The 27,706-nt window shown below is 31.1% G+C and overlaps 5 protein-coding genes across 6 annotated transcripts in view; 1 reads left to right on the top strand and 4 right to left on the bottom strand.

Annotated features, from left to right (window-relative positions):
• Window positions 1–467: 467 nt before the first annotated feature.
• LOC111039885 lies at window positions 468–2,435 on the bottom strand. Its single transcript, XM_022323535.1, has 2 exons — window positions 2,133–2,435; window positions 468–509 (listed from the first exon to the last, which is right to left on the bottom strand). The coding sequence occupies exons 1-2, from the start codon at window positions 2,433–2,435 to the stop codon at window positions 468–470; spliced, it is 345 nt and encodes a 114-aa protein (XP_022179227.1).
• A 5,867-nt stretch (window positions 2,436–8,302) lies between these two features.
• LOC111039892 (C-1-tetrahydrofolate synthase, cytoplasmic) lies at window positions 8,303–13,986 on the top strand. Its single transcript, XM_022323541.1, has 16 exons — window positions 8,303–8,755; window positions 8,846–9,044; window positions 9,165–9,301; window positions 9,790–9,882; window positions 9,944–10,085; window positions 10,432–10,543; window positions 10,603–10,828; window positions 10,892–11,065; window positions 11,518–11,654; window positions 11,734–12,066; window positions 12,156–12,602; window positions 12,673–12,818; window positions 12,881–13,134; window positions 13,197–13,323; window positions 13,522–13,674; window positions 13,754–13,986. The coding sequence occupies exons 1-16, from the start codon at window positions 8,706–8,708 to the stop codon at window positions 13,841–13,843; spliced, it is 2,820 nt and encodes a 939-aa protein (XP_022179233.1). The 5' UTR covers window positions 8,303–8,705; the 3' UTR covers window positions 13,844–13,986.
• A 1,500-nt stretch (window positions 13,987–15,486) lies between these two features.
• Window positions 15,487–17,643, bottom strand: LOC111039916 (probable methyltransferase-like protein 15 homolog). 2 transcript variants are annotated; one of them, XM_022323576.1, is made up of 4 exons: window positions 17,414–17,643; window positions 17,213–17,283; window positions 16,242–17,055; window positions 15,487–16,023 (listed from the first exon to the last, which is right to left on the bottom strand). In XM_022323576.1, the coding sequence occupies exons 3-4, from the start codon at window positions 16,820–16,822 to the stop codon at window positions 15,549–15,551; spliced, it is 1,056 nt and encodes a 351-aa protein (XP_022179268.1). In that variant the 5' UTR covers window positions 16,823–17,055; window positions 17,213–17,283; window positions 17,414–17,643; the 3' UTR covers window positions 15,487–15,548. The 2 variants fall into 2 exon arrangements, with proteins under 2 accessions (XP_022179268.1, XP_022179269.1); XM_022323577.1 differs by having other exon boundaries at window positions 17,213–17,302.
• Window positions 17,644–19,178: 1,535 nt separating this feature from the next.
• Window positions 19,179–19,637, bottom strand: LOC111039886. Its single transcript, XM_022323536.1, has one exon. It carries the CDS (start codon window positions 19,635–19,637, stop codon window positions 19,179–19,181), a length of 459 nt encoding a protein of 152 aa, XP_022179228.1.
• Window positions 19,638–22,294: 2,657 nt separating this feature from the next.
• LOC111039906 (leucine zipper putative tumor suppressor 2 homolog) overlaps window positions 22,295–27,706 on the bottom strand; it is a 48,724-nt gene continuing 43,312 nt past the window's right edge. Inside the window, exons 3-8 of the mRNA XM_022323559.1 lie at window positions 27,061–27,181; window positions 24,753–24,948; window positions 24,361–24,682; window positions 24,082–24,255; window positions 23,199–23,414; window positions 22,295–23,030 (exon numbers count right to left, since the gene is read on the bottom strand). Coding sequence (XP_022179251.1) covers window positions 22,620–23,030; window positions 23,199–23,414; window positions 24,082–24,255; window positions 24,361–24,682; window positions 24,753–24,948; window positions 27,061–27,181 — 1,440 coding nt within the window. The 3' untranslated portion in view covers window positions 22,295–22,619. The remainder of the gene's footprint in view (window positions 23,031–23,198; window positions 23,415–24,081; window positions 24,256–24,360; window positions 24,683–24,752; window positions 24,949–27,060; window positions 27,182–27,706) is intronic.

Raw genomic sequence — 27,706 nt, forward strand, 5'->3', positions numbered from 1 at the left:
GAAACCTTGTACTTAAGTTTCAAACTTTTTGACAATTTTTCAATGAAACAAATACCACTAAGATCCAATTTATTTTTAGAAACCACCCTCAAAGTCGAAGATTTAAGTATTTTTTCTACAATAATTCGGGTAAGCTTACATAAAAAAACACACTTCATTGTAAAATCAATACATATTCCTAAGATGTCCGATGAAAACCCAAAATATAATATTATATTATAATTCTTCTTAAACTATAAACATTAAACACCCTGTATAATTATATATCATTTTACCCTATTTATCTTTTCATACAGTTCACTAAGGTGTAAAATGTGTAGGTAAGTACTAAGGCTTCTGTCTAGAGTATATACGTAGGTACTCTTAGACTCGTTTATTGATATCGTACAAATGATAGGCAGTTTTTATGACGAAAATAAAGTAAATCCAAACAAAGGTTTAATAATGATGAAAAATTAGTTAATAAACTAAGTAAGTATCAGGTATGTGTATTGTGCATGACTAACAATCTGTAAAAAACACAATAATTCAATTCAGTACTATTATACCAAAATACAAATATAAAATATTAAAGAATTTAAAACTTATTTTGAATTTTTAAACATATAAAAATTAAAGGCAATTTTTTCTATAAAATATTTGTATACCTACTTGATTAAATATTATCAGTACAGTTTAAGTCACAAAAGCAAAAAATAACTCCAGCGAATTGGCAAATAAGTAATAGTTACTAATTATAAATAAACCTTGTTCACATTTTTTGTCTTATCAACTGCTGATCAATAAATCATATAATAATTATCACATAAACATATTATAATATTATAGTTATATTATGTCTATGTAATTATCATATTGTCACATTAAAAAACTAAGACCATAATTTAAAATTTAAATTAATTCAAAATTTAATTAAAACTGGATGAACTTGGCGTTTAATACTTCTATAGAGAAATATGATTTTAAATGAATAAAATAATAAAATAATTCGATTGATTGTTATACCTGTTTTAAATAGAGGATGAAAAAAAATGGTAAATCAAGTATGAGTAACATAAATAATAGGTAGGTAAACCTTTTAAGAAATATATGTTGTGCAACTATACAAGTTATAATGTGAGTTATGAGCATTTTTAAATTGTAATATTTTACAGAGGTAAATATAACAACCATGACTCATAACTTGCTTAAAAATTAAAGTATCATAAGAAACACATGGAAACACAGATGCGTTTAGCTCTAACCTTAACATTTGATAATTAATTCAATTCGCTCTTTTATTCAGTTGCCAGACAAAATTCTTACAGCTGAACACAGATGTGCTATGTTGTGAGTATGTACGGTAGAGACAACACACGCTAGTGTGGTGTACTCATAAACAAATATTTTTAAAAGTATATTTTTTGATTTTTATGATGGGTACCTACTGCACAATGTTCCCTTTATAAACTGAATTTATTAATGCAACATTTATTAGTACCCATAATGCTATAAATTGAATAAACAAATCATATTCTTAGATAACATGTTTGAAGTTTTTTTAGCAAATAATATTAGGTTTGTATAAGTAAATACAATAAAATGCCTAGTTATTACCTACTAAATAAGTTTAAATTTATAATTATTACATAAATTGGATAGCATTTTTCTTGTCTACATCGTGTTATAATGATTATAACTTAGTAAACTGTTGGTTATGAACTATGAAGTATTGGAGTAAACTATACGTCTATACTTGTATGTCCAAATATTGAGTAACCAACATAAGTATTTGAGCTTTGTAAAAGTCACAATGTTAACACTAAGTTTATTGGGTATGAAATCATTGGAGTTTGAGTACAAAATTAACCATCAGTTAGTTTTCATATTTTAAACTAAAAATTAAAGTTTAAAAGCAGAAATACAATTATAGTTTTAAAAAATATAGTTAGTTATAAACTTATAAGGCATTCATTTATAATCAATAATTCATACAACAATATTAAATAGTGTACATAGGAATATGATGGCTTTCACAGAATAATATACAATTTTGAAATATGTAAAAACAACGTACACTAAATACAATACATTATTAAATATTACTTTTTCTTCTGTTTCATTTTATTTTTTCTTATGATCATTTCTTCAACCGTTATGTCCACGTCCATTTTACCATGTTCATGAGGGTCACGCTGGAGTACACCTAGTTTTTTCATCATATTCTCTACATCAGGATTCTTACCGTTAAATGATAGCCTTGACATAGGTAGAAGATCATAAAACGGTTCCCAATTATTAATCTTGGAAACATCTTTTTTCTTTGGTCTATGTTCAGATTTAATTGTTACAGCTTCTTCCTTTGTGTCTATACCCGGATTCATAAACTTCATTTTCATTAACGCCTTAGAAAAGTTTTTGTGGGGATCTATTTTTATTGACTTTACTTTAACCATTGTTGCAATAATTATTTTTAGAATAATTAAAAAAAAAAACAATTAATTATATTTTAAAACTGACGTCTATGATTTAAGCTTTAAAGAGAAAAATATTAGAATACAGGACAGGTCGGGTTCACACTTTAACAGTTTTGTTGCATGGTCGTTGATAGATAATTTATTATCACGATATAACAAATAATGATAACATTGAACAAAATAGTTGATAAAAAAAACCAACAGTGTAGCCAAGATAATTAAAATGTCCCAGCTACTATTGCCAATACTATATTTACTATATAGTATAAATATTAAACAATATTATACAAATTACAAAATATGCAAATAAATAAATGTACTGTTTACGAGATTTTATTAAATAATTATACAAAATTTTAAATCAAATTATTTATAAAACTTTGGTTTATCAATCAAGATTTTTAAGGAAGGAATTGGAGTGTATCGATATCGATATGTATCCGATCAATTTTGAGCTTTCAAAAAGTTACAAGTGCAACATACGAGCGATACGTACCGCCCATATCGAACTCAGACTCCAATACGACTCGGTACTTAACTATTCCCTATTGATAGGTATCGAATTTTTCTTCTTAAAAACTTTATATCATTGCCCATTAAATTGGGGAATAAATCCATAATGGTGATAGTCGATGGATGCCGATATGATAATTCCCGTTAAAACCAAAGAAAAACCCATTATTGTGTCTAAAAATATATACATTGATTCAGGAGGGAAATGTCTCAGTCCAGGGGGAAACGTCCAGTACAGCTAAAATTTGCAAAAGGGGAAAAGTCCAAATACCGCCTAGTATAAGGATTATACCTGGTTTTTGGAAATTATATGCTTTGTTTTCAACCATGAATCTTTTTAAAATGTACAGCTTGTAGGGTTGCGCATTTATAAGTGTGCATATTTTGTCATGGCCTATCCATTCTTATATTATCAATGACAAATCTGTGGATGATTATAAAATAATGGTAAGCATGATATTATTATAATAATTAAATATAAAGAAGTCCACGCCATCTATTCTGGCTATCACATACCATCACAGAACGATATGACGCACTGAGTGCTAAAATATAATCGATTTTACTAATATTCAGTTAACACTTAACTGGACAATTTTTCGGTGCAATACCTATTTTGTATTCAATTGAATTTGCACTGACAACAATGGTACACGACTCATAACCGCGGATTCACAGTGCTCATACTATTATTGTATTTTATGATATTATATGAACTCTATTTTTTCTGTTAAGAGGTCAAATTTTGTTTTCGTATTCGATTGTCTCGATTTAATAATAACTGTTACAGTACTAATATGTAATGGTAGTATAGTTTGATGCATCATGTAGTTATAAGTCCACTACAAAACTTACAGCTCTATGTATACTTTCTTTCCAGTTTTCGTGCTTTCTATTTTAGAAGTTGTGTTCACGAACGTAAAAACTGGTATACTAGTATAGAAGTTATCATACTAGAAGAATCTTGGAAACTACAATCATGATGTAGTATTCGTGCGAAACGGGCTTGAGTACAAAAAAACTTCATTTTCAACTATTTAACAATTCATGTTCTTTAATACTGCATCGGCAGGCACGTAATCAGAAAATATTCACTAGGTGGGCCAATGTTAGATGGGCCCCCTACCTAAATATACTACCTTGTACCTTGTATGGGTGAGCCCCCTACTTTTTTATATTATAAAAAGGTAGTTATCAGAATATCATTACAATAAATATAATATATTATATATTATATTATATTATAGCTATATAGCCTAATAATACCATAGTTTATCATTAAGCCAATAAGTGTGATAAAAAAAAATTTGAATAGTTTAATGCTCTTATAATTAAATAAATGATAAAAGTGGGAATATTATAGTAAAAGAATATTTAGAATATTTTTATTTATACAGCTAGTTTCTATCATAAGTTATGGTCGAACAAAATTACATTTTATTTCTTAATAGTTTTTTTAAGAAAACGTGTAATGTTGAAATCATACAACGGTTACATCGCATTGCAAAAAAAAAGTAATTTAAAAAAATACAATATTTTTATTTAATTTTGTTTATTTTTTAACTGTTAATTTTGAAAATATATTTTATCCATTGGAAACTCTAATTCTTTTAAATCTAACCCTTTATCTAATCATATTCAAATATAAAAACAAAATTGTTAAATTTATAGAATAATAATAATAATAATAATAATATTGGTTCATTGGTTATTTCTAATCATTAAAAAATACTTTTCTAAAAATGATCAAATTACTTATAAAATGTTTAATATCTGTATTTAAAATGATCTTCTATTTAATATATTTAAAATAAATACTGTATAAATATTTACTTATAGTACCTAACCTACCTATTTTAGGTCTTCTCTAAGTAATTATAAAATATTTAGTTTTTTTAAATCATATTAGTTTTTATATAGGTAGTGGTTTTTTGAAATTCCATATGAATCTTTATAATGGCAACACCCTTGTTCAAAAGTATTTTAAAAATAGACATAAAAGTATACAACAGTCACTGTCTTGATAAGATAAGAATAACACGGCATGCTAGTATACTAGACAGTATGGTGCCAGTATGTGGCTTTAAATAGCAATTATTTCCTAATCAATCGTTGACGATATTATGACTTATAAAAATAAATTATCAATGATTCTTGGTAGCAATGGAAATCAAACGTAATACAATATACATATTTTATTCCAGAAATGGACATGGATTGAATTTAGTTACGTAACTTATATTAGATTCTAATTAAAACCCTATATTTGGTTTTATTTGTGTAGTATTAAAAAAAATTAAAAATTAGATTAAAATCCATCGTATAATAATGGGCCCCTCTGAATACCTTGGGTGGATCAGGCACATCTTGCCCCCCACTTCGCTATGTGCCTGCGCTACGGGATCCCAGCCATACTTACCTGATTGACTTCGGCGCTCATGGAACCTGGCAATCGGAAGTGTCATACTCAAAGAGAATTCATAGCCTAAAATATTGGTCTGCTTTGAGAAGTGCCAAGAAATATGACAAGTTATGATTACAACTCTAAAGATGATTATACTGTTTTTTAAATTTTTTCTCAGCCAAGACGTTTAGGAAGCGATGATTCTTTATTTCAATATATCAATTATTATTGGTTGACACATAATTGTAGCACTCACTAATATTTAAAATCGGAATATCCAATTACATCAGTACAGAATATGTATACTTGTTGTGCTAACTAATGTTACACTCATTTTCGTTTAGTATAGATAATAATGAGCTCAGACACCAAGATCAGCAATATTAATGTGACCTATCATCATGATCTGATGATAACTAACCCTTTTTAATGGTTAAGAATTTTTTGAAATTCATCAATGAATGTTTACTTAAGAGACGCAAGAAATATTAAACATAAACGAAATATAATGAATTGAAAAATTCTTAAATGTTATCAAAGTGAACCACTCAGACTGTCCACATACCTTCCAGCTAGCTGGTTGCGATCATCGTTGCTAGGTGGTCATCACTGCGAACAGTAGACCACCAGCCGCCTCACGCTCTGGTACATGGACAAGTCTCATCATCGTGGCCAATGACGACTCCAGATTTGCACCTGGAGGGGACGATGCATACTACAGAAATGATCCTGTGAAGTATGATCTTAATTAAATCGTCGACACCGGCACGTACTTATAATGACAGTCGGATGCTTAACACGGGTTTCCCGCACACTGACACATCGAATTTTGGCACTATGGTCGACGAACTCATTGACTGGAAAGTACTCAGACACACTATGTTTGTCTATTGAGTGATCGTTTTGTTAACAGAACTCAAGTACAGCGAGTCGGACCGTCCAAAATCGACGGAGAACGCGATTCAATGGCTAGGTACAGTAGACGTACAACGCTAGAGCCATCTAGCGGCACCCGTCGGCCTAAATATTAATTCTAGTCGCCGTCCGCCATACGCCGAGTGTAAATGTCTTCGACACTGTCTAAATAAAACGGTGTTGTCACTTATCGTCCACGAATATTGAATGTTCTTTTTCATGCACTTGTTGCAGTCGTTGCCCGCTAAGAAATCATGTTTTGATTTAGCGTTATAATGCACGTATAAAAATATATTAGTTCATAGTTTTACTCTATGCATTCCACTTTACTTTGACTCGTATTAATATATTTTTGTGTTTTTAGTTTAGTGTACGTTTTACCTATTAGGTACTTATTTAATTTTTACTACAATATGTCAAATAGAAAATTAAATATTCTTGTGTAATATTTTTTACACGTAGATCGACGAAGTGTTTTTGTTCTGATATACACTAATTGATTAGTGATTACTAATAGGTAAATAAAAAACATTAAAAAGTCTGGTTTATTGATTATACAAGTATATTTGAATTACATTACCTAATATAATAAATTAAGCACATTACACATGAATATTTAATTTTATATTTGACATATTGTAGTAAAAATTAAATAAGTAATAGGTAAAACGTACACTAAACTAAAAACACAAAAATATATTAATACGAGTCAAAGTAAAGTGGAATGCATAGAGTAAAACTATGAACTAATATATTTTTATACGTGCATTATAACGCTAAATCAAAACATGATTTCTTAGCGGACAACGACTGCAACAAGTGCATGAAAAAGAACATTCAATATTCGTGGACGATAAGTGACAACACCGTTTTATTTAGACAGTGTCGAAGACATTTACACTCGGCGTATGGCGGACGGCGACTAGAATTAATATTTAGGCCGACGGGTGCCGCTAGATGGCTCTAGCGTTGTACGTCTACTGTACCTAGCCATTGAATCGCGTTCTCCGTCGATTTTGGACGGTCCGACTCGCTGTACTTGAGTTCTGTTAACAAAACGATCACTCAATAGACAAACATAGTGTGTCTGAGTACTTTCCAGTCAATGAGTTCGTCGACCATAGTGCCAAAATTCGATGTGTCAGTGTGCGGGAAACCCGTGTTAAGCATCCGACTGTCATTATAAGTACGTGCCGGTGTCGACGATTTAATTAAGATCATACTTCACAGGATCATTTCTGTAGTATGCATCGTCCCCTCCAGGTGCAAATCTGGAGTCGTCATTGGCCACGATGATGAGACTTGTCCATGTACCAGAGCGTGAGGCGGCTGGTGGTCTACTGTTCGCAGTGATGACCACCTAGCAACGATGATCGCAACCAGCTAGCTGGAAGGTATGTGGACAGTCTGAGTGGTTCACTTTGATAACATTTAAGAATTTTTCAATTCATTATATTTCGTTTATGTTTAATATTTCTTGCGTCTCTTAAGTAAACATTCATTGATGAATTTCAAAAAATTCTTAACCATTAAAAAGGGTTAATTATCATCAGATCATGATGATAGGTCACATTAATATTGCTGATCTTGGTGTCTGAGCTCATTATTATCTATACTAAACGAAAATGAGTGTAACATTAGTTAGCACAACAAGTATACATATTCTGTACTGATGTAATTGGATATTCCGATTTTAAATATTAGTGAGTGCTACAATTATGTGTCAACCAATAATAATTGATATATTGAAATAAAGAAACATCGCTTCCTAAACGTCTTGGCTGAGAAAAAATTCCTTTACCGAGTACATTATAAAATATAAATTATATCAAGAAGAAATAAAGTAATTTTGATGCGGTGATGAACCTTAATAAACTTCATTAAGCTCAATAAGAAGAAAAAATAAAATATAAATTACGATAACATAATTAAGTTTTATAATTGCGTATAAACACGAATATTATAATTATGGATTTGCGAGTGATAAACATGTTTCAGTGTTCGGTAATAACACGATTAGAAATAATGGCCTCTGGCATTTTAATATAACAAGACAATGATTGTTGAACCATAACTATCAGAAGTTAGAACTACATTTTAATATTAATATACAATTGTTGTGCTCCACCGGGTGGCAGTGGGAAAAATTATTCAAATTTACATTATAGGACGCACATACATTTCACCGGCGCCCGGCAGGCAGATAACGTGTTTCTATTTTATTGATAACGAGCAACAAGTGGACTGTGGTAATCCCAAATTAATTATTTTCAAACCGTTGCAAAATTGCAGCAGCTCGTCCATTATTTCTTTGAATCCTTCTCTCAATCGCTTTGCACCATAGTGCCATATACTTCAATAAGCGCAATAATTGAATTTTCTTCTCATTCGTTTTACTGTCAGCACTCGTCATCGTCATGTCCGAAGAAGTTGTTGCAAAAGTGCTGTCCGGTACTGAACTGTCCAAGTAAGTTGAAAATTTAACTACCTATGGTTAAAGTTTAACCTTAGGTCGTCTGATGATACAATTACTAATAACTAATAACCTGTGAATTAGGGAAACAAAAAGCAATTTAAAAAATCAAACTGCTGCACTCGCTGAACTTTTTAATGGGTTCAAAGCGCGCCTCGTTATTGTTCAAGTAGGAGGACGCGATGATTCCAATGTCTATATTAGGCAGAAAATTAAGTCTGCAGCCGAAGTGGGTGTGGAAGCATCACATGTACAGTATCCCAAGACAATCACTCAAAATGAGGTATGCTTCATTGTGGATTTAAATTTAATTAAACTATGCTTCAATCGAATCAGCTACAAAAATATTTGAACTTACATATCCTAATATCATAGCTTAATTTTGTTTGTTTATGTTTATTAGTTAATGTCAGAAATCAACAAATATAATAGCGATTCATCTGTACATGGTATTATTGTTCAAATGCCGTTGGACTGTGTAGAAAATATCGATTCACATTTGATCACCAACGCTGTTTCTCCTGAAAAGGATGTTGATGGGTTAATATATTTAATATTATATACATATTGTATCTGACTGGGGACATCTATATTGGGGTTACTGATTTTAATTTGGGTCAGTTAAATTTAAAAATCCAAAATTATATAATTTGTCATCTATACAGTATAGATTTATTCAATATTACTTTAGTTTACAATAGAAGCCAGTAGGTTCAATATGATCAAACTATATTAACGATTTATTATATTCAACTTATACTTGATTATTATAGTGAATAGCAACTGATCTACTACAGATTACATTTTCTATATAAATTTTTTACATTTTTCCACATTGGTAAATAACTATGGTTAGGCGGGTTTCAAGTGGTGGAAAAACATTTTTGGGCTTCTTGTTTAAATAAATTAGTGCCATTTAAAACAATTTTGGGAACCTGAATTTGGTGTGAGTCCACCCCTATCTTAAGTTTTAAAATTATTTAAAAGTAGTTTTAAATATTGTATGTATTTTATGTTTATGCACATAGTTTAAACATTGTTAATGAAGGTCGAGTAGCTATTGGTGATCTAACTGGTCTAATTCCTTGCACTCCAAATGGTGTTATTCAATTAATCAAAAGGTAAACATTTTTGTCCATTTAAATTATATTATTATTTATTCATTATTAATTATAATTCTAGAAGTGGAATCGAAATTTCTGGAACAAGAGCTGTGGTGTTGGGTCGCAGTAAAATTGTTGGGGCACCTGTGGCTAGTTTACTTTTATGGCATAATGCTACTGTTACAATTTGTCATTCCAAAACTAAGGACATTGAAAAAGAAGTATGTTTAAAAAGTCAAGTAAAATTGTTTATAAGAATTGATAAAAAAAAATGTACCCTCATGATCTTTTAAATTTTTGTCCCTACCTACTTGATTTAAAAACCGACCAAATTTTATTTAACTATGAATATCATTTTTAAAGTTAACTTTAATTTTTTTAGCAAGAGTTTCAACAGTGATTATTATCATATATAGTATACATTTTGATAGTTTAATACTTACATGTATTTTTTTTGTAACTAGTTTATCTACTTATATTAATTGTTACAATTATTATTCTTTTAAAACTACAATTTATTTGACATCTATAAACAATTCTAACGCCACTAAATAATACTTTATCTAGGTGTCCCAAGCAGATATTTTGGTGGTTGCTATTGGCAAACCAGAATTTGTTCATGGGTCATGGGTAAAACCCGGAGCAGTAGTTATAGACTGTGGTATCAATTCTCTTCCAGGTAATTGTCCTTATAAGTTTGACAATTTAATTTGTGTAAAATATTTACCTTTTACTTAGACCCTTCAAAAAAGTCTGGTTATCGTTTGGTTGGAGATGTTCACTATGCATCAGCATCTCTGAAAGCGTCTGCCATAACGCCAGTCCCCGGTGGTGTTGGACCTATGACTGTTGCCATGTTGCTATCAAATACTGTGCAAGCAGCTACAAAGGTTGCAAACCTTATCTACAAAACCCAATGGAATTTAGACATACTTCCATTGAAACTTCAAAGACCAGTGCCTAGGTAAAGTTCATAATTATATTATGTTCTCTAACAAAAGTTTAAAGTATTTTCTTTTTTTTCCAGTGATATTGAAATTGCTAGAAGTCAAGAACCAAAGAATATAATGGTTTTGGCTAAAGAAATAGGTCTAAAAGAATCTGAAGTGATTTTGTATGGTAATAAAAAAGCTAAAATTTGTATATCAACTTTAAACCGTCTAAAGAACATAAATAACGGAAAGTATATTGTTGTTACTGGGTATGTAAATACAATTCTTGTTTGTCACTTCATTTAGAAATTCTTGATAAATTGTTTTTATAAAATAAACTATATATTAGAAAAATTATTAATGTTAGAAATAGTAATAGACTCTCAGCATACATAACACAATTTAAATATGTCTTTATTTATGTTAATAATTTATATATTAGGATACATTTATAACTTACTATTTTTTTTTTGATATCACACAGTGGTTATAATTTAATAATATAAAATATTTAAAATCACTGAAAGGAGACAAATTATGAATAATATATATTATAATTTTATAATAAAATATTATGTGTAGCAATAATTAGTTTAAATATTAATAATATTCGGTATTTATCCTGTTTTAATAATTTACTAAATAAATAGTTTTAATATATTTAATAGGATACTTTTTTTAATGATGAATTTTTCTAATGTAAGAATATAATACATTGTAGTATCACACCAACATCTTTTGGTGAAGGCAAGAGCACAACAACAGTAGGTCTAGTTCAAGCATTAGCAGCACACTCCAAGAAAAATACGATCGCGTGTTTGAGACAGCCTTCACAAGGACCAACGTTTGGAATTAAAGGTTTGTGAATATCTTAATAAATTTCACTAATATTTTTGTGATTAAAATTAGTTTTATTTATTAACATTGCTTTTATTAGGTGGTGCGGCCGGCGGTGGTTACTCTCAAGTGATACCAATGGAAGATTTCAACCTTCATCTGACTGGCGATATACACGCAGTTACAGCTGCAAACAATTTGATGGCTGCACAAATTGATGCTCGTATGTTCCATGAAGCTACCCAAAAAGACCAAGCCTTGTATGATCGTCTTGTACCAACTGTGAATGGTGTGCGTACGTTCTCTCCAATACAACTGAAGAGATTAAAGAAGCTTGGAATTGAAAAGACTGACCCATCAACGTTGACTGCTGAAGAAATCACTTCATTTTCTAGGCTAAATATCGATCCAGACACTATATCATGGAATAGAGGTAAGTATTAAATAATATTCACATTTGGTTTAATATTTTAAGCTGGTTTATTTGACTAAGGTCATAAGAATAATATTTTCTGCTTTTAGTAATGGATACAAACGATCGTTTTTTGCGTAAAATTACAATTGGCCAGTCGCCAACTGAGAAAAACCATACTCGCCAAACATGTTTTGACATATCTGTGGCCAGTGAAATCATGGCCATTCTGGCTCTAGCCAAAGATGCCGGTGATTTAAAAGAAAGACTATCACGTATAGTAGTGGCACAAGACAAGAACATGTGTCATCTTCCATCAAGTAAAGATATCACTGCAGATGACTTAGGTATGACTGGTGCGATGGCTGTGCTTTTGAAAGATGCTATTAATCCAACGTTGATGCAGACACTTGAGGGGACCCCAGTACTGGTGCACGCTGGCCCATTCGCTAATATTGCTCATGGTGCATCATCTATTGTAGCAGATTTGCTTGCTTCTAAACTAGTAGGTCCCGATGGCTATGTTGTCACTGAAGCTGGTTTTGGATCAGATATCGGTAAGTTTGATATACAATTAAAGGGACAACTAGACAAGAAAATCTTATGATTACAACAAATTTTTTATAGGAATGGAAAAATTTTTCAACATCAAAACCAGATATTCTGGTCTTTTGCCAAGTACCATAGTATTAGTGTGTACTGTTAGGGCCTTAAGAATGCATGGTGGTGGAGCTGTCAGTCCCAATGCCTCCATTACGCCAGTAGAAAAAGAAGTAACTGCATTTTATTTAACTTATTTGTAAGATTGTCTAATGACGTTAATTTTTTATAACAGGAAGCATTGAGTAAAGGTGTGGCAAATTTGCAAAAGCACATCAGCAATTGTGTCAAATATGGTGTTCCTGTAGTCGTGGCTATAAACGCTATGAAGGCCGACACTGAAAATGAATGGAAAATTGTTAGAGATGCGAGTCTACAGGCTGGTGCAGTGGATGCAGTTGTGAGCACTCACTGGGAAAATGGTGGGTCTGGAGCTATTAAATTAGCTGAGACTGTCATTAAAGCCAGTCAACAACCCCAAGAATTCAAGTAATCTACAATACTATTGCTCGTTTTGCTGTGGAATGTTAAATTTTTGTTTTTATACGTAGATTTTTGTATGACCTGAATATGCCACTGCAGCTCAAGATCGAAACTATTGCTAAGGAAATGTATGGAGCACAATCCGTGGAGTTTAATGATAATGTTTTAAACAAATTAAATACATACGAATCTAAGGTGTGAATTTATGTCATGTTTATTAATTTAATAATTTCTTAATGTGCCAAGAAAAATAATTTTTCTATAATTTGAAATGCTTCATAATATTCAATTTAAGTATGCCCTTATGGAATTGAGAATCTATTAAATATTATACACCTGTGCTATACATGTTTCTCATCATTGAAAATTTCAAATACTATTAAATACTTATAGGGTTATGGAAAGTTACCAGTTTGTGTGGCAAAAACAGCGTTGTCATTAAGCGGAGATCCAAATCTGAAAGGTGTTCCTACAAACTTCACACTACCAATAGTGGATGTATATGTATCTGCTGGTGCCGGATTTGTCGTAACAATAGCGGGAGAAGTAATTCATAATATTTTGGCCAAAATAATTAAATATTACAACAATGAAAATGTGTAATGCGTAATTTTTTTTAATATAGATATCTAAAATGCCCGGCTTGTCTACTCGTCCAAGTATCTACGATATCGACTTGAATACTGAAACAGGAGAAATCATTGGTCTATTTTAGTAAAGCCATTCTACCATACCCATATAGTGCCATACAAATTCTTGTTGAAAGTAACTTATCATTATTAAATTTTAATTGTTTTATTTTTGTATTTTATAATTAATAAATAAATACACTATGGCGCTTTCCATATATTTCATATATTTCACATGTTTTATTTATTGTAACACAATTCCGAAAAACTTGTAGTGTTTTTCACTTGTAAATAGAGCAAAGTTCTTAACATAAAATTGCTAGGTACGTTTATTTTTTAAATATCAAATGATACCATAACTGTTTTTTTTCTTGTTTTTTTCCCCAGTCTTAATTAATTAAATAAATTAAAAAGAAAATATAAAAACATATTAATATGTTTTTTAGGTAGTAAAAATTTGATGTGTCAACTGATTTTAAACAGTGAGTTAATAGTCTCTAAAACATGATTTAACGGCCCATGATTAGTCCATTAAATTAATTCATTTTTCATGCAAACTGCCATTAGTCTTGCATATTAAAGTTGGTCGTGTTATGCTATGAAGTGTAGTGTACAGAATTTTTACTGGAAATATTTTCATGGTCAAATAAATCTTTTTAGTATCTGCTATTGCCAGCCTGAGTTTACGATAAAGGAAAATCGATATTTTATAAACCAAAATAAATTTAACACAATGATACAGATTTTATATCATATATATATATAAGGTACAATTTCAAAATTTAAATTCAGCAATTTTATTTTCAATTTGACCTAAACTGTAGGAATTACTTCATTACTTACTGGACCACATCATTTCAAGTTATGTTAAATTCTACTCAAATTTTATATTTTAAATTACCTCACTCAATCACGTTTTAGTACATCGTTTACTATCAATGATTATATCGGCATAGATACATTTCGATAAATTTGAAATATATGAAGCTTTCTGGAGGGTATTCATCGCATTTTAAGTAAATTACTGAAAAATAATTTTAAATCAATGAATTCATAACTTACAATAAATTATTACTATTCAATAATTAGTTAATAAACAGATTTAGCAACAATTGTTTTACTAAAAAATTACTTAATATCATAGATAAATTATTTATTTATTTATTTCGGTTTTAAATATAAATTAAACACGTTGTTATTGATAAGTAGTTTATTGTCATAAACATCTAAATTATCATTAAAAATTGTTTTATTTAATACATTTTCATTATTTTGAATAAGTGATCATTTTTTTGTAATAGTTCATTTAGTTTTATACTTTTATAGTAGTTATTCCCATTTTTTATTTTTACTTTTAATGATTACTCTCACATTTAAACGCCAATGTCGATTTTACAAGTGGCTGCCAATTGGACGCACATTATCACTTACCAAATTGGTAGATTTGATATAATTGTCCTACTGTAATGCAAGTCGGATGTCCAATACACATTTTAAATGTGTTTTGCCATAACCACTCAATAAAGAATTAATACAAAATGTCAAACGGGTTGCCGTATGTTAACAAAGAATTGACATCGGGCACTGGCACCATTTTACTCTTATCGTGTCAAAGGTTTTAGTTTCTCATCCTAGGTTATACCCTAGATCTATCTTAGCACCAAGAATTTTTTTTAGTGTTATTTTAAGTGCTAACCAATTAACTTGCATGCAAATGAAATAAATACTATTTTAAGAATAATAATATTTAATCTACAAAAATAAGATGACAAAATCTAACAAAAACTAGTACTATTTGATTCGAACGGCCGCCCTGAGGCGTGCTGATCTGCTTCTAGGATTTGATTCAACCTCTTCAACACTTGGAGTTATCACATGCTTGTGGATTTGATGCCAACAAGTGTCATTGACTACACTCATAAACTCTTTATCGTAGGCCTGCATTGGGTTAATGTACTTCAAGGGCAGAGTGTTAGCCATGTTTTCATTGACATTACCCTGAATATGCCGTTTTACTATGGTGTCTTCGAGAGAATGAAAAGCAACCGTCACCATGACTCCTCCCATTTTCAAATAACGGCTTGCCAACACTATACTGTGGTTGATCTCGTTCAATTCATTGTTGACAAATATGCGTAACGCTTGGAACACTTTGGTAGCTGGATGAGCTGGCCTATGCAACATGTCGCTTCTCATCTCATTGTCGCAAACATTTTGGACAAGCTCACAAAAATCACGTGTAGTTTTTAGTGGCTTAAATAAATACCTAAAATACAAAAACAGGTAAATAAATTATTATTTGCCGATCCAGACCAGAACATATTATATGTTAATTGTCAATATAATTAAATGTATAATGTAAATAATGGGAATTCCAAATTGGTTAAAATATTAATTGTACCCAACTACATTTTAACTGCTAAAAACATAAATTTACTAATATCAAAACTTAGTACTTCTTAAAATAATAGTTAGGAATTCTACCTTGCTTCGATTACAGCATTTGCAATTTTCTTTGACTGTTTTTCCTCTCCGTATACTTTAAATATTTTATATAGATCTGATTGATCAGCTTTGGCTAATACATCTGCCGCAGTAATAGTCTGTTCTTCAGGATCCATTCGCATATCTAAGGGGCCATTCTTACTAATTGAAAAGCCTCTGGAAGCCGTATCAAATTGCATAGAAGAAGCACCAAAATCAAATAAAATACCATCAAAGCTATTCATTTTGCATCCTAAATTTTTTAACAGAACTGGCAAATCACTAAATTTACCCTTCAAAGGTACCACTCTGTTTGGATAACGTTCAGAAAGTAGTTTTGCCATAGCACATGCAGTTGGGTCTCTATCCAAACAATAAACAACTGTTGTATCATTTTCTTGCAGAATCCTTTCCGTGTGTCCCCCGGCCCCGAATGTCATGTCTATGATGTTGTGGCCCTTTTGAGGTGAGAGATAACTAATTGCTTCTTCCAGCAGTACTGGTTTGTGAGGCCTGCTGTTGTGATGGCGTACTAATTTTATCTTTGATTTTGTTAAAAGTTGTCTTAAAGAAGCCTTCATTTTGATTATTTAAAATTGCTAAAGATTCTCTAGACAATACAGCCGTGCAATGTTGACTACTGAGCCCGGACGCTGATGATTGGATTGAACGCTTGTATTTGTTGCAGTAGTGGTTGTCCGCCAGACGTTTGAGGGACTCGTATTTCTTTAAGCACTTTGTGGTATCACCACGAAAGGAATCACCAGAGCTGAAGGCCGCTCCTACTTCTTTACGGATGTGTTCTCCAAGATCTCTAAGGAATATATGAAATACTTAATACTGTTGTCACCAACCATGTTATTTTGCAAACTCATCATTAAATTCAATTTTAATTTAGTCATGAAAGGTTTATGCAAAGGCTTAAGCACATATATTAAAAATAAAAATATAAAAAACAAATATTTAATTACCTGCCGGTTTTACTGGGGTCCAACGGCCATTGCTGCAACAGTTTCAAGTAGTTTTTATAGAGGTTGGCCATCTGAAATGACAAATTGTTACTGCACATAGCCACATAGATCAGTTAGTGACAGATGACGATCATGAACAAAATAGATTATGTTCATGGGTACGAATAATATGAAATAAAAATAAAATGAAATTAGAGTTACCTATTCTGAGATTGCGCGTGTGGCCTTGTTGTTGGCCAAACTTTTATAATTCACTTTCCTAGTTTCCGACGCTTTTAGTTCTTCAATAAACGAATAGACAGAAATTAAAAAATGTCTAAGCGTTAAACTTCAAACTTTTCAGTGTTACACAACAGAATGTAAACTTGTTTAATTCCTATTATTATTTATCATTAGTCGTAAAGAATGTCCGTGAAACACGATATAGATAATATGTAATCACAGAATAATAATAATCACGGTTGTAGATAAATATAACCGTGATAAAAATGTATTTATTTTGTTCTGCGAGTTTGGTAGTACCACCCTGGCACAGCAGGTGGCGACACTAATAATACGGGCCCAGCCACCTGTTGTGAGCTATAACCATTAACCAACCTGTTGTTTTTTTTTCATGCATCTAAAATCTGAATATCTAATAATATTCTATTATGTACTCATGTAGAACACATGTGAAATTGTAAAATAATAAATTAAAGTTGTAGAGTACAACATAGGAGTGTCAAGTATTTTCTCTTTATTCTTAAGTGGTTGGTTAAATAATTAAAACGATGAAACACCAACAAAGTAATTATAAATATTAAAAACGTACAAAATTAAAACAGTATTATAATTCAATGTTATATTGAAAAAAACATTTTTTTTTTTTAATACTCAGGTCTCGAGTACCTATACATGATTGTTATTAATTAATATTTATTCTTATGACTTGGCTAAATGTTTTTGTTTTTTCAATTGCTGTGTTTTCTTAATTGTTTTAAGTTGCTAATATCATAATATACAAAATAAAATGCTTTAATATAAGTATTAAATAAATAAAACTTAACTCTTTTATATTTGTGAGCACCATTTAGTTGGATCTTGGATGTTTCTTATTTGTTTTTGTCAAGTATTTTGGAAAACCTAGGAAAAGCTTAGAGTTGTGCCCGTTTTTAAAATAGGAATAGTTATTTATAATTATTGTTCTATAACTCCTTCAGAATTTCAGATACTAAACATATTAAGTATATTTAATTCATCCTGTTTAAAAAAGAAATTATTTTTGAGGAAATAAGTGTATTATGTTTTAAGTATTTACCAGTATACTATTATCTTAAAAAAAGTTACATATAATATACCTAGGTCTAACTTGTGTTCTAAACATTTTGCTACAGAAACTTCATCAGAGTCAACCACGTGATAGTGACCATAGATAAAATATAAACATTTATATTATATCTATGGTGGCAACTGGTGACTATAGTCTATGGACTATGACCATTCACTAATATTGAGTTTGAATTATCTAAGTTTCAACAGTTATGTCAGGTTAGATGTTAGTCCTCAAAACTGCCTCATGATGAAATAAAACACATTCTATATTATAATGCCAAGTTTTAAACTATAATGAATTGTGCATGTATAATCATCAATAAGTAATTAATTTTTTTATTTTATTTGATAACATTACTAATCATGGTTTAATTAAGCTCAGAATTAAATTTTTTTTGTGTGAGAAAATGTAAATGAAACATCAACAAAAAAATTACAATGTTAATAATTAATAAACAAATTTTGCAATTAAATCTATAGTTAAATTTAATAAAATCACCATGTTCATTATCCAACCTTAACTGTCATAACTTTTGAGTCGTACACTATAATTTAAAATTAAATAAGTAGACAGTCAATTTGTTCTAGAGTAGAATGAAATTTATCAATACATTTCTAGTTAGCAAAATAAAAAATAATTGTACTACCTAATTTATTACTTTTTACTAGTCACGTTCCAACGGAATACATCTAATTTAGTCGATTCAGTTAAAGAATCATTTTTTATACATTTCAATTTCGCTAACAAGTTGGATGTTTCGTCATTTTTGCAGAATGCAGTGAACTGGAAATCCTGTTGAGCTTTTGTAATAAGTTGAGCAGCGTACCCTTTCCTTCGTCTCGATCGAATTGTATACACAAAATCCAGAATATTTGGTTTTGTTTGTTGTTCTAGAGGGTCGAAATCGCATTTTGAAAGTAAGAGGATTGATGTAGCAGTTTTCTCATCACCCGTTATTTCATATAAAATTAATGCGTGCACATTATCGCTCTTGTTAACGGTATACCAACCGATTATAAAGTTTGAATCTGAAGCAATCTCACTTTTATATTTATCAACAAATTTTTTTACTGCATTGATTGCAGGAACGCCAGAAAATTGTAAGATAGACATTATTGTTGATTATTGTGCTTCAGATTATTTAAAAAATGTACGTTCATAAGCACTATTGTAAAATATGTATTATATAATTGTTTATGTTCGTCAGTAAAACATAATATTATGTAATTGTCACTAACGAGTAACGACTAACGTGTCCGCGGTCCGTTCACTGTTTGGTCTGTGCGCAACACGATTGAAATTTAGGGTGAAAAATCAAAATATATCCATAGACCATAAGTGTACAACGTTATTCGTATTACTGTATCTGTATTATAATATAAAAAATATTATGCGTCAACGATAGACTTACCTGCCTCCAGCGATAAAGCGTATGAGATCGGGAGAGATGCTGCTGCATGTAGGGTAATAACCTGGTGTGGTTATAGAACGGACTGGAGCGATTCATGGACTTGTATAATAATAAAAAAATTATATACTATAAGTCTATAACATATTATTACAAATTACAATTATGCAGCATGCCGTTAAATCACCGAAACAGTGGACTAAATTATTGAACACTACAGTGATGTACCTATTTTGCCTATACAATACGCCGGCGACACATCAGGTTTGTGCAAAATATTATGTAAAACAAGTATTTACATACCTATACAAAGTGTAACTGCTGAATGACCTGACAAATGAAAAATGAAAAATCGATACTAGTCAAACATAGTATGAGAAAAATTATGAAAATTATATGAATTTTTTCTTTTTACTATTAAAAATAATATGTTATATATACTTTGTTATATTGTAGGTACTTGTGGCGCAAGCGTCTTTAAATTGTATATATTTTAAAATATTGGTTAGGACGAAAGTTTTTTTCATTTTTCATGTGTAAAGTGTATACCTGATATACCTCATCAGTCATCAGTATACATAGAATGATTTTTAGTGTAGTCTCTTACCAAGGTCCTATATGATAGGTAGGTCTAAGAGTAAATTACTGCTAAATGAGCTTTAATAAATAATAATAAATAAAAGCTACATTAATTATAAATTCATATTGTACTGTAAGGTTTAAGAATGAAGCCTATTTCGAATAACGAACAAAGTGATTAAATAATATGAAATATTATATAATATATAATATACAATAATGTTCGTGGAAAAACGATGTTGGGTAAAAATATTAAAATCAATGAATTTATATTTGATACAAATATCTTTTGCAATATGACATAATACTTTTAGCATACATACAAAAAATAGGTATTTTAAGGAATTTAGATTGCAACAAATACAAACAAATTCTATATAGGCGTAGTAATGGATTCATGCTTAGATCACCTAAAAACTATAAAACATTTCTCTAATAAATAGCCAACCATTCCCTAAAACCGACGTTATACGGTACAAATCCCTTTAGAAATTGACTCAATTGTAATAAAAGCGTACTTTGACATCACATTATATTATTCTTATACATTTTTGAGACAATACTTCACGTTCGTAGAACAAATTGATGAATCATATTATAAATAGGATAATGCCTTATACGTGTTTGCTACGCAAGTCCTACCGTAAAAATCGTAAAAACAACCTACCGTACCAACCTTACCCCTACCATAGTTCATAACCCCTACAACAGCTAATGGCCTTAGTCGGCGGGCTTAAGTTCAATAAAAAAAAAAATAACGAATTTCGTCAACATATTGTGATCTTCAAATGCTTGTACTGATTTTTGTTGTATGTGTTTACCTTTTATATTATTAAATAACTATAATAAAAGCATATATTAAGCAATATTGTAGGTATAACAATTTTACGAGTTATCACAAAGTGAACATTGTATCTTAGAAAAAAGCTAAATCAAAAATTTCAAATGTCTACAAATAGCTAAAAACTAATTTGAAAATTATGCCAGGTATAGAAAATTATCACATAACAAACTTTTACTTAACTTAATTACGTTTTTTTACTATAGGTACCTAGAAAACCCTTAGAGGAATCTAGTCTAGGAATCAATTATTATTAGTTATATTAAAGCTGTTAATTGTCGTCTTTCTTATACAATGATTATTGATTTTATATCATTGAATTTAAATTTAATACGTCCATTACAGTGACCCACACGACACCTAGTGTGGGGCAGAGAGGCACCCACTTACCCACCTTCTTATAACTGATTATATTTTGTTAAATGGATTGATAACTAGAATAAAAAAGGAACAATTTCAATTTTTATCATTTTCTTTCTATCAGACATTCTTTAAAATATTTTTAAAATCATATCCATATTATTTAATTTTACACTTGATTTAAGTAGTTTTGGCGCCCCAATTATACCCCAATCATTATATTGGATTTTGGTAAAGGTATTTTATTATAATAGATTATGGAATCTAATTTTGTACATTATTTGATATATTTATTATAATTCAACATGAACGTATTCTTTTTTTTTTTAAAGGGGCACGAACGACTTAGGTTTTTACATACTGAACAAATTCAACTTTCATGTGAACTTTTCAAACCCCGTTGGATGTAGTTGAATGTTCATGTGCCAATTAATTACATTTATAACGTGCTAGAAGCATTTTGAACAATTTATTTCCGTCCAGCTTCAGAACTTTTATTATCAATAAATAGGATTACTATCTTTCTCATTCCATTAATTTTCAAAATGATTGAAATATTTATTTTAAAATATAACAAACGGATAACAATGAATTATTTTTTATTGTAAAAAAGTAAATCGTAAAAAGTACTAATTCTGTTATAACTTGTACTTTTAATAATGCAAAATGATTGATGCAGCTTATCGAATAAGTATTCACGATATATATTGCTACTATACAGAAAAGCATACCTACCAATATGATGTATATAATGTGGAAAATATAGACAATCAAATATAAACATAATAAGATATAATAATAATAATAATAATAATAATAATAAATGGTAAAAACTCCACACAACAATATAATATAACTTCTCCCACGCGATGGGCTTTTAATAAAAACAAGTCCTTCTAAATCTTCCCTATAGTTTAATGGCGTTTATGGTCTTCACCGAGGTGGCGCCCGTTTTTCTAGAGGCATTCTTGCCGCTGGTGCAGTGGTCCGAGCACACGTTCATCTGGACGGTGAGGTTCTCGATCTGTGCCTCGAACGCCTGCGTCCTCCTGAACATCTGCACATAGTTCATCTGAAGCTGCCTTTGGTAACACAACACTTTCTCCTTCTCTTGGAACCACTTCAGTCTTTCCTGGTCCCAGTTTTTCCGTTCCTCGTTCAGCACCCGGATCAATTTTGCCGTGTGCCGTTCCAGTTCCCTGAATCTCTCCAGCGGCGAATCCGCCTCCGTGTCCTTTTTCGGAAACAGCGAATGCAGGTCTTCGGTGCTGTAGCATACAGACGACAATTTGGTCGATTTGCTCAACTCGTTTTCCACCTGCACAAATGCAAAACGAGTCGGTTACAATACTACAAATATTTATTTATTCAGGTGATATTAGTACGCCACGTTACTATTTATAGTAAACATTTCGGTATTACAAATAATAATACTATCGAGAACTGCAATACGCACAGTGTTCGAGTTTACGATCCAACAACTTACTTGTTCGTTGAGTCGTCCGACGAGTGAACACAGTTTGTCTGCCGCCAATTGGTCATCACAACAATTTCCGTCACCGCCATTGCCGCTGTCACTCCTTTCCGGACGTCTCACTTCAATTTCGTCGATACGACGTTCTTTTGATTCAACCTTTTGCAACAGGTCTCGGATTTCCGATTTCAACGTGATCACTTCGTGGCCCTTTGTCGTGAGTTCGTTCTAAAGATTAATTACGATGAATATGATAATAGTGACATGTAGTATAAAGTAATATTATCTATACTCAGTCCAGCGAGAGAACGCGCCGGTTTGGCACATCCCTTCACGTCACCACGCTCATAAAACCGGTTTCCCTGTGACAGGGTGTCTCGCGGGCATGCGCAGAAGAACAGATTTTGGTCGCAATTCTCTTGTTGCATAGAGTATATATTTATGATTATGACATAACTCCAAAAAGAACCCCGTTTGAGGGGATCGAAGGACAGATCACTACCTCTGAGTTTTATTTTATATTGTTTTATATGTTAACAATTTTGGTTGTATTAAAATATCGTTAGAAATTGGCTTTCTTCTTTTTTTTTAGTTATTTAGTTATGATGCAGTGAATGTATAATAATTAAATAAATAGTTAAGCAATTAAAATTAAATTATGTGAAATTTAATGATATTTGTATTTAAGTGATTTAGTCATTTACCTATTGTTGCAAATTATTATTACAAACTATTAAAATGTTGTCGATTTGACTGAATAGATATTTCAGATGTTAAAAATTCAACTCCCTCACCCGTGAATTAAGTTACGTTTTGATACCCTTGGACATGTGACATGTGTGTATATTCCAACGGTTTCTAGTACCTACTAAGCCACTTATACTTAATATCTTACTTGAGTATCTTTCAGTTGTGATTTCACGTGAGAAAGTTCTCCAGATTTCTGACACAGTCCCCATTCGGTTTCCTCGAGTCTCACCTTCAATTCGTCTACTTCTTTTTTCAAATCCGTCGTCTCTGACTCCAAACGTTCGTTTTCTTCTTGTAATCTCTTTTTTTCGTCCTGCAACTGTTGTACAAGACGATTAGATGTGCATCATACATCAAACGGTATGATAATATTATTATTTTGCCCACCAATTATATATTGAACACCTCCATATAATATATTTACCTTGTACGTCTGCATCATGAGCATCTGTTCCAGCTTCAACGACTTTTGCGCGGCTGTCTTGAGGCGATTATCGCCCATTGCTTTGATCCTCCGCATTTCTCTGTCCCACGCGTTTTCCTTCTCCTGGTAAACTCTGAAGATCACTTGCTCGTTGTGCTCCATCGTTTGCCGCAGGTGCCTTAACTCACGGTCCCTGTCTCTCAATACTGTTTCCATTTCGGATAACATTGTAGAGTCAGATGGTGAAGGGGTCAAGTCCAATAGACTGGCTGACCCTTCGGATGCTGAGCACCGTTTACTGAGCCTTGCAAATGATTTCGAACTAAAAGAAAAAAAGATTTCACGTCAATAAGTATACGTATATACAATATTAGCACCTAAGTATTCTATACCTTGGTCGGTAATCTCTATAGGAACTGTATGAAGAGGATGATTTGAAATCGTCTTGTTGTCCCAGCCGAAATTTACAGCTGGTTTGAGCTGGTAACGACGACATCACCACTGGAGATGCCGAACGAAGTTTTCGATCCAACGTGCCAGAAGATATCATATTTGGTTTCTTAGATTGATTATGCAGTTCATTGGTACCTATAAATATATTGAGGAATAAACGAAAAAGTCACAAAATATTTTAGATTTTATTCAAAATGTATTGGTATTGTTAGTTGTAATGTTACGCATTAAAATGTATACACAATAAAATCCATGTATAGATGTTAGGTTAGAATATTATCACTCGCGATCATAATATATTATGTTTTGAAGTGAGGCGTAAGTTACAAACGTCTTTTAAACTATAATGATATCCGTTTATAAATTACTCTAGTTTAATATATCGTGTAGGTATAACCAAGTGTTTTAAAAAGAACGAATAAATTCTAAATTTATAGTATCAATGCAAATTAATTATATTTTATGGTGTGCGTATCGAGCTCGCCTGTGGCCGACCGGACCGGTTGCTAAAATATGTTCTGGTAGGAAGACGAGAGGCACTCAGTTTGATTTCGGGCGTTGGGAATTTAATTCGCTGTCTTATCAAATTCAAGCCGGTGTCAAACTGCTGTTAGATTTTAGGTATGTAGGCGAGTCGGATGGAGTAAAAAATAAATAACTTTTATGAATCCCGAATAGTGACCTCAGAAACATCTGCAGCTGCAGTAGAATATACACAAAAACCATGTGGAAATTACAACGTAACATTATAAACAGTAATGGGTATCACCTAGGTATATAAACTGTTAACTTTTTTTTTTAAAAACCAGAGAAGTTACCTGCTCTATGTTTTAAGTGCACCTTGTCATTGAAAAGGTAGGAGGTCACTGTAATGGTCAATGGATGTGTTAAATTTGAATTTAATGATAAATCATTAAAATAGAAAAACAATTATTCTAAGAGGAGATGGCGTGCTAGTCGACCTCTATTTCTAAGGATATTTTTAATTTATTTACATTATTATTATTTATTAGTAATTAATTTTTCTATTAGTATCATAGCATGTCAATTCATCTTCGCCAAGAATATTACGAATTAATGGTTATTCAAAAAATCTTCAAAATGTAGATAATTTCAAATCCATATATTAATACGCAATTGAGAAAGTACTCTTTTTCTAGTATCCTTAACTCCATCAATGCACATACACAGCAGAGAAAAATAGATATATCATTGAAAAGGTTTTAGAGTAGATTTTCACAAAATAACACATATTATATGATGTTATGGCAGGAAAAAATGTAAAATACAAAATAAGGAATACGCCAAAAGCACCCTATCGGTACATTAAAATACAATTTAAAATAATGAAAAGAAAAATAGTTAGTTATTGTTTGTTATTCAAATGTTCATCAAAATACGATGTCTATATGTTTGTAGCTATTGGATGTGTATGAGACTCAAAAACTAAAATAAGATGAAATACCTGTTTTTGACGTATAAAACGTAGAGAATAAAATGAGAAGAAGTAAAAACACGGATACTGCACTGTGCGGCGTGCGATGAGAAATGTAATATTTTGAAGTGTTATGATTTTACAAATGATTTTTCGAATTTCGACCAATGGACATACTAATATTTATAAATAGCACAGAAAGAATTATAATATTTTTATAAACATTTTGAACCATTACCTTTATATAACCATTATATCATGCTTACAAATTTCTAATATAAATATGTGTAGAAAATTTCAAGGTAATTGATGTTTGAATTACAGCAAGAAACCCAAACTGATTATAACACCAAAAACTTAATATTGACCTTTCTCCATAATTTTTTTTTCTTTTCCCAAATTATGTTTTATGAAAAGTACTATGAGTAATTTTGACCTCCAACCCCTCGCCCCCTCCAACACCAAACTACCAAATAGTTCTAATTTTCTACTAGATACCATATACTAAGCAATTAAGCATTTAACGGCTTAGAAAAAAAAGTGGCAAAAAGTGATAGCAGAGCAAAATAAAAACAACAACACACATCAATGTAAAAACCACCCTTGAAAATCTTATTCAGAAAAATAGCTGTTACCCAGTTAAACGCATAAAATATAATACATTATATATTGCATACACATGGGGGTTCGTTTAAATCGCGTCGGTCTTTCCGGTGTCTGTTATTCTAATATTATTATATTATGTATTTGCAAACGGCTATGTGAGCCTTATTATATATATTACTATTATATTATATAAAATATGTACTTACTGCCATAGAGATGTCTGTGCGAGGATCTGGCCAGGATAGGCGTGGAGCCATATCTTTCGCCGTTGTCGGTGAATCTCATTGAACCCGGCTTGAAGGCCACTGGACGAATAACACTGTTTCCCTGCAATAAAACGTCCACGATGAGTGTGTGTATATATATATGTGTATATTATACAGGCAGGTATACGGTAAATAATATTACGATTTATTATTATCTCACATCATGTACCTATACGATTTGAATAATATTCGTCGGTTAGGCTGCAGTAGTTATGTGGATGAATTATTATTTACCATAATACGAGTAAGACAACGTCTTGAACATACTACACTGCCATTAAAAATACACGTGCATCGACGTATTATTATGAAGTCGCGGTAGAGAATTCGATGTTACATGTATTTTAATTATCCGTGGTGGCGTGGTGACAATAGTAGGTGTAGTTTTACGAGGGAAAAACTCAACGGTTGGTTTACGGGTTTATTGTTGTAAAATAGTTCGTAGTTTATGCAGACGAATAGATACACTTAGACGATTTTTGATTGCATATTATACTAAGTATAAATTTACCTATATTTAGTACCCGTACTCGAAAAAATCAAATTTATTACTGAAGCAGAGTATTAGCTGAAATTAAATTAGAAT

The sequence above is a fragment of the Myzus persicae genome, unplaced genomic scaffold (genome assembly GCF_001856785.1).
Source record: "Myzus persicae strain clone G006 unplaced genomic scaffold, MPER_G0061.0, whole genome shotgun sequence".
NCBI classification, from domain to species: domain Eukaryota; kingdom Metazoa; phylum Arthropoda; class Insecta; order Hemiptera; family Aphididae; genus Myzus; species Myzus persicae.